Source organism: Triticum urartu, chromosome 6A, assembly GCF_056163025.1.
Source record: "Triticum urartu cultivar PI428250 chromosome 6A, HENAU_Tu73, whole genome shotgun sequence".
Lineage (NCBI taxonomy): Eukaryota > Viridiplantae > Streptophyta > Magnoliopsida > Poales > Poaceae > Triticum > Triticum urartu.
In genome coordinates, this window is record NC_141878.1 from 14361883 (window position 1) to 14369505 (window position 7623).

General features: G+C 45.2%; 1 protein-coding gene across 2 annotated transcripts; it reads right to left on the reverse strand.

The window, feature by feature from the left end:
- Positions 1-307: 307 nt before the first annotated feature.
- On the reverse strand, positions 308-3651 carry LOC125515929 (uncharacterized). Of its 2 annotated transcripts, XM_087527804.1 has the most exons (3): positions 2345-3651; positions 1512-1665; positions 308-1381 (listed from the first exon to the last, which is right to left on the reverse strand). In XM_087527804.1, the coding sequence occupies exon 1, from the start codon at positions 3555-3557 to the stop codon at positions 2400-2402; it is 1158 nt and encodes a 385-aa protein (XP_087383930.1). In that variant the 5' UTR covers positions 3558-3651; the 3' UTR covers positions 308-1381; positions 1512-1665; positions 2345-2399. The 2 variants fall into 2 exon arrangements, with proteins under 2 accessions (XP_087383930.1, XP_087383931.1); XM_087527805.1 differs by lacking the exon at positions 1512-1665 and having other exon boundaries at positions 309-1381.
- Between the last annotated feature and the right edge of the window lie 3972 nt (positions 3652-7623).

Here is a 7623-nt window from a genome sequence, read left to right on the forward strand (position 1 = left end):
CATTGTAGGATATGTTTTTATGGGTATCTCTAGAGTATCTGCGCACGAGCACAAATGGACCGGATGAACAGTAATTTTTTAAAAATGTTTTAAAAAATCATTGTGGCAAACATTATTGAATGTTTCGGGGAGTGCTTGCAAAGTTTCATGAGGTAGTGACATTTATGAAAGCCGTGGCAAAAGAAAAAAAAACAACGTCGATGCTTTTTCAAGGAACTTTACAAGCACTCGAAACATTCAACAATGTTTGACTTTTAACCATTTTAAATTTACTTTTTTTTCTGAACCATGCAAGAGAGCTGCATGCATATTCATTAAGAAGAGAAAAAAAAGGCATGACCAGTACAGCGCCACAACGACACGACCTAAAGATTACTGACCCGATCGATCCACAACCCTGAGACGACCAATACTAAACTAGCTAGAGCAAGAGTACAACACGAGGCAAAAAAGCGAGAAACATCAAATGGACATATCTGCCATCAGCCTTGAGATAGAACCACACGTAGAAGCCTAGGTACAACATCACCGAGGAAGAGGCCACCAGCCCAATGCAGCTCGATCGACCGTGACCTAGGCCATAGAAGGAGGACCATGAAGAAACGGGCATCGACCGGAGGGGAGCGGGGAACACACTCTCGCCGGGGACAAAGCATGCCACGGCCGACGACCAAGAGGGAGGCATTGCGAGGTTCGCCCCGGGCAGAAAACAACCTACAACCAACGACCAACACTGCCACTAGCAAAAGATGAGGCAGAAATCAACCTGCAACCAATGACCAACACCAACAGAAGATGAGCCTCCAATAGGTGATTGAATGGCCAAAATGGCGATGACGATCCCGAGCGAGCAGTAGCTGAATGGGCGCGCGGGAGCAACAGATCCCGCGAGGGGGGTGATCGGATCCGGCGACAGGAAGGCCAGCTCCACCAGCAAACAACCAAGTGGATCCTGGAGCACAAGATCGAAGGAGGAACAACCGTATACGGATACGGGATGTCCGTGTCTGATGGTGGGATCCGGCGGTCGGATGGCCAGTCCCAACTTGAGATGACGGAGGGGCGGCGATGGTAGCCACGACTCTGGATCAACACGACATGACCAAAAGAAGTGGAGGGCAATGGCGAGGGACGACGGAGATGGGCGGCGGCACACCTGAGACGACCAATAGCGGTGGCGTCATCCACTGCAAAGAACCAAGGTCAACAGAGGTGCCTCGCCACCGCCGTCCTTGGTTGCTTTTTTTTAGCAACACCGGGAACATCGGTGACCGACGTCCGCCTCACGAGGATACCACAGGCTTCCATGAGTGGAACAACACCGTGGCGGCACGAAGGACCTTAGCCGGCCTCGCCCCGTCCGATCTACTTGGCCATCAGCCTACAGCGAAAGATGATGTTATCAGTACATACTATGCAAGAGACCATGGTAACAAGAGGCTGCATACACACCAGATGCCATCAGCCTACAGAGAAAGAAAAATGTAGATGATGATGTTATCAGTACATACTACGCATTGTCCAGGCGCAGGCTGTACATACACACCAGATGCCAGGGCATCATCCAGGCACCACGGACCATGCTAGGTAGGAAGCCAGGAACATAACATGAAGGACATAACAGCTGCCCATTGCAGATTTCATCAAGAGATCACAATCCGCTCCCTGTTGCCGCTCGGCAGACAAGAGGAACAATATACATTTGTAAAACTTTAGACAAAGACACGTCTCAAATACTGTGAGTGTGGCAAATCCAAAATACAACAAGACATGCTCCGCTTGACAGGCAGTATCAGGCTCAGGAAAAATCAGCTTTATCGACAAAATTGTACTCCCTCCGCCCCATAATATAAGAGCGTTTTTGACACTAGTCTATACCTAAGAGATAAATGATAAGACAACTTCATTTGCTGATCATGCTTAGTCCTACTCCCACTTTGGTTACGTTTTCAAATTTGAATTGTTTCCTAGCAAAAGTAGGTCAACTACAAGATCTAGTAACAAAACTAATCAGCCTTCGAAGAAGAAGGGCCAAGAAATCAAAGGCATAAAGTAAACATACACCCAACAGAAATATATTTTTCGAAGCATAATCAAAATACTAAACAATGAACTGCAATTTCAGTACTAACTGACATATGACAGAACAAAAAAGACAATGAAATGACAACTGAACATGCTAGATAAACTTGACATGAAAATATATCACAGGTCAAGCTTTCTTCTCCACCAAATGACGAAATCAACATATTGGGGTTCAGAAATCAAGTTATCATTTATGTCAAGCATTGGCCACAACAAAACCAAAATTCAGTCATGAAAAGAACACCTAATCATGAATTACCAGCTTAATACGATGAGTGGAAATTCTGTTGTTATTTTCATAGCCTGTTCTTGGTTCATGTAAATCTGAATCTAGCAGGCACCTCCCCTGTGCAAGCGGCTGCATAGTCTTCAGCAATGAGTGGTGCAGCTTGCTTGTGGGGGCGTATGAACCTCTCCACAAATACCTTCTCGCTGACCAAGACCATACTATTGTAGTCTCTGCCATGACTCAACAATCCATTCTCCTTAAGAAACCTCATAACATAGTACCGGGGCTCGAGCCGGCGCTCCAAGCTAAGACCGAGTATTACCGGACGGTGAGCAATGTACGCCGGTTCCAAGCCCACCTTAGAGAAGAGGAACTCGGACTTGCGCTGCAGCATGTCCTTTGACCACCTCAGCACAGTGGGCCACTTGCACAGAGCAATGCCGACATCAGCATCCGACCACCGTAATGTCTTCTTTAACTGTTCCACTTTGGCGGCAATCTTCTCCTCACTGAAGCACGCGACAGCCTGCAGCGCTTGCCTAAACATCCCAGAGCCACGGGGCACACCAATACGCTCGGCGCACGCAACCATTGCGAGGGCGCGCTCCGGGCTTGCGGTGACGATCCTCGGCATTTGGATGAGCAGCTTGGCAATGTCGCGAGCACCTAGCCCGCACTCCCGCAGGACCGCGACGTTGGGCTTGACCACCCGGTCGATGTCGACTGAGAGAAGGAACAAGCCGCGCTTGACCCCGGAGAGGAGGTCCTCGGCGGAGCCGAAGAGAGGCAGGTAGGAGCGCACCTTGGGGACGACGTTCTTGCGGCGGAATCGGTCGGGGGAGAGCGAGACGAGGCGCGCGACCTCGGGGCGCGAGAGGCCGAGGCCGGTGAGCCCGGCGACGGTGGGGCCCAGGTTTCCCTCCACGCCGGCGCAGAGGAAGAGCGGGTCTTTGGCGACGACCGCGGCGACGTCGGCGGTGGAGAGGCCGAGGCCGGCGAGGAAGGCGAGCACGGCGTCGGGCCTGGCGGGCGACTTGAGGTGGGAGAGCTTGGCGGAGGCCTTGAGCGCCTGCGCTCGGGTCAGCCCGCAGGTGGAGACGAGGTAGCGCTCCACTTCGAAGCCGGAGTCGGGGGAGACGGCGGGTGCCGCGGCGCTGGATAGGAGGCGGTGGAGAGAGGGGAGTGGGGAGGTGGCGGGAGAGGATAGGAGGTGGGAGAGGACGCAGCTCCGGAGGCGGAGCATGGCGCAGGCGGGGGTGCGGCAACGCCGGCGGCGGCGGTGGAATGGGGAACGATGGCGAGGCGGAGGAGATTCGTGCAGATTAGTTTTCTTTCCATCATCTGGCCCAGTCTCTGTAGCACTGGGCTGGGCTTTAATCGGGCTCAAAAGATTTGTTTTCTTTCTCTTCTCCTTTTGATTTTGTTTGTTCTTCCTGATTATTGAGCCACACCTGAATCATATGTAGGACTAATCTCTTTCAAACAGTAATTATGTGAGAAATATATCTGAAATCGTAGTATATTGTAGACCTACGTACATTACTTGGCTAGGAAAAAATATATATAGGCCTAAAACACCCGACGTAGAGCAGACACTTGTACTTGTATCAATAGATTATTAAACACGCTATAATATGTCAGACACACTTCTTTTTAGGGGTAGACACACTTTGTTTAGGGGAAGACAAACTTTTTTTCCGATGAAAATTTGGGTATTTATTCCAGATTCACAGGATTACCATTGGCAACGACTAGCTCAGCAAGACAAGGGGGAGGTTGGTTAAGCCAACACGCAGTGCTATCATCACTCTATTCAAAGGGAAAATTGATAAACAACATGTTAATGTGCTAATGCGTCACGGCAAGCTCTTTGAAAACTTTTAGTATGCTCTAGAGTTTCCTATTTACGTATACCTAATGATAATCCAGAAACCACTATACGAATATTTTAGAACCGGTCGCATTAAAGATCTCTACCAAGATATTAAAGATACAAAACAAACATATATAGACACAAATTATTTCAAGATAGCATGTCATTTGCGCTCCTTCTTATTTTGTCACATTTACACGCATTAGGTTTAAATATCTATTTTAATGTGCATTGTACCCCCCAAAAAATATACCTTTCATAAAAAATAGGTCAAATTTGACATTATGAATGTGTTTTCTGAAAACAACATAACACAAATGTATCATAAAGAATATTATTATTAAAAGTTAACATTATCGTCATTTAGTTCATTGTGTAACTAACTATACTATATAATATTCTGCTTTAAAAAATGAGTTATAAATAAGTTAAAAAATTAATATATACATTTAGTTTCATCTTGTGAGTCCAATTTTGGTTGAACAATGCTGGCTTTAATTCAATACTAATTAGGCACACCGAGAACTTGAATTAAGTTTTAAAAAATGATAAACTGATTATGTGCATGTAATATTTGAAAAATTAAGTAACCAATCAATTAAGACACAACTGATGCATGTATAACTAACGGACCCGAAACATCTTTTTTGACCACCCAACTATTTGTAAATATTTGTTTTTAAGTTTTTTTTGTCACCAATTTGAAAAAAAAACTCTTTAACAAATTTAAGAGATGGTGGTGTTTAAGCGTTTTGCACATAAAACGTAAGATTTTTTCCATTGGTGACCGAAATCTAAACATTACATCGTCTTCGCTAGGAAGTACCAGTCCACCCGGTCGTAGGTCTTCGACAAGTCAATCCTGTACGAATTTTTATTTCTTAACGAAATTAGTATTGAGAATACGCCAATTTTGCTGGTAGAACCTCGCCGGAAAACCGTCGGTCTCTGGAGCCTTCAATACACCAATCTCAAATAAGGCATCCACAATTTTCTATTCGGAAAAATTTCATACAAATTCTTATTCATTTCATGTGAGACCTTGCGATTGACCAATTGAATAATTTCCTTCGGGTTTAAACTGAGTTCACGTGTGAACAACTCCTGGAAATATGACGTCGCCATGGCCAGTGCCGGAGATTAGTGTGGCCTCCATATCATTCTGAGATGTCACCCAATTATCATTAGAGTTCTTGAGCTTGGTGATCTTATTTTTCGTCGCCCTCTACACATCCTATTTATGGAAAAAATTAGATATTTATTAAACTTGCTATAATATGTCAGACACGTTTTTTTGATAAAAAAGTTGGGTATTTATTCCTACAACTATTACGGTAATTGGCGATTTTAGGAGCCATCCATCCACCCTAATCCAATGGTGAAAAATAGGAGTTACGAGTAATTACGAAACTAAAATTACAGAAAACTAAATATAACGATGGGACCGGTGCAAAATTTTGGTGGGTTCAATACTTGTAATTATTTTTTAAAGGGTAGACCGGTAATCTCTCTCCGCAGGGTCCGATGTTCTCTAGGCACGACTAGCATGAGATATGTTTCAGCTACCATCATGCGATCCAAGCGATTCTTTCCCGCCGACGGCGGCGACTAGGAGGCTGCAGCGGTGCACCCCTGCCGACCTATTCCTACAAGGAACACCTCATCTCGTTACTCCCATGACCCAATCACCGGTCACTGCTGCTTCTTTCCTCACAATCCATTGGAAGGACCACACACTGGCTGCCAGGAGGCTCGGCGGCACACCCATGTCGACGTTTGTGATCATGCACAGGCAAGCGGTCGTACAACAGGTTCTTTAAGTTATTTTAACTTGAATATGATGTTCCATTGTACCGGTGAATGAAAAATGCACTACAAATTTCCTGAATCTGTACTTGAATTGTTTTTAGTTGGCAGACAGGATTCTACCACCAGGAACGAACTCCTGTGCCTTCTATTTTTCTTACCTGATGTAGCTTGTTAGCTTCTGTAGTTTATGCATGCAGCTATGTGGATAGATATTGCCCCAGATGTTGTTGATCAGGTGTTTGTGTTGAACTGATGTGATTAAAAATGCAGCCTCTTTTTTTTTGCTGGTAAAAAAAATGCAGCCTCTTCAGCTGATTAGATAGCATTCTCTGGTGTTGTAGTCTGTTGCTCTATGCTATTTTGCTGAATTGTCGATCTAGTTGTATGGTTGTACTTGCTGCTGTGGTGGTCTGGCGGTCGTTTTGGTAAGAATGTCAACTGAAACCTTACGCCTATGGACTCATTTAAGGTTGCACCAATTCCTGATCCATGGAGCTGAGCAGGCTGATGTTATCACATAAGCTTCGGCCAACCGTTGGCCTCTTCCTGTTAATTAGTTCTCTAATTTTCTCGATCCGTTGATCTGTTTTTTTACTCCTAATTTATGTTGTACTTGTTAGAGAACGCAGTAATTTTAAAGAATTCCTACGCATACGCAAGATCCATCTGGTAATGCATAGCAACGAGAGGGGAGAGTGTTGTCCACGTATCCTCGTAGACCGTAAGCGGAAGCGTTATGACAACGCGGTTGATGTAGTCATACGTCTTCATGATCCGACCGATCCTAGCACCAAAGGTACGACACCTCCGCGATCTGCACACGTTCAGCTCGGTGATGTCCCACGAACTCTAGATCCAGCTGAGGCCGAGGAAGAGTTTCGTCAGCACGACGGCGTGATGACGGTGATGATGAAGCTACCGGCGCAGGGCTTCGCCTAAGCACTGCAACGATATGACCGAGGTGGAAATCTGTGAAGGGGGGCACCGCACACGGCTAAACAATCAACTTGAGTGGGGGGTACATTAGACTAAGACGGGAGAGAAAACTGGGCTGACATGCGCTCGTTGTTTCGCAAAAAAATTGAGAAAGAAAAATCGGGAAAACCATTGCTCGCGTGGGTAAGGGGATCGACGAAGGTTCGACGACGTATGACGGGAAACGGAACACTCCATTTCTTTTAGGTAGTTGAGAAGATTAGATTGAGTTAAGAAAAGCAACAACAGAAAAACCAGCGGAAAGATGGGGTTCATTAAGAAAAAAAAATCAATGGTGGGAGGTGAGACAAAAATAAATCGTAGATACCGCACTATCAAGTCCCCCTTTAATAGTAGAAATAGATATCTTGTACACAAATATTCATTATTCAACACAGTTCGGACATACTCCCTTCATTCCATAATGTAGTGCGCCTATGTTTTCCGAGATCCAAGTTTGACCGTAAATTTAACCAACGACACCGACTACGGCGGGGTGAAAAATTATATCACTGATTTACGGTCAAATTTTCTTTATAAACTCGGTCAAAGTCTGCTTAGTTTGATTTTTCAAAATCTATACGCAGTACATTATGGAACGGATGGAGTATCAATTAATAATATAACATAAGACATTCATAACATCACAATT

Excerpts from the sequence above, each read along its gene's own strand:
- LOC125515929 (XM_087527804.1), bottom strand. The coding sequence starts at position 3,557 with ATGCTCCGCCTCCGGAGCTGCGTCCTCTCCCACCTCCTATCCTCTCCC.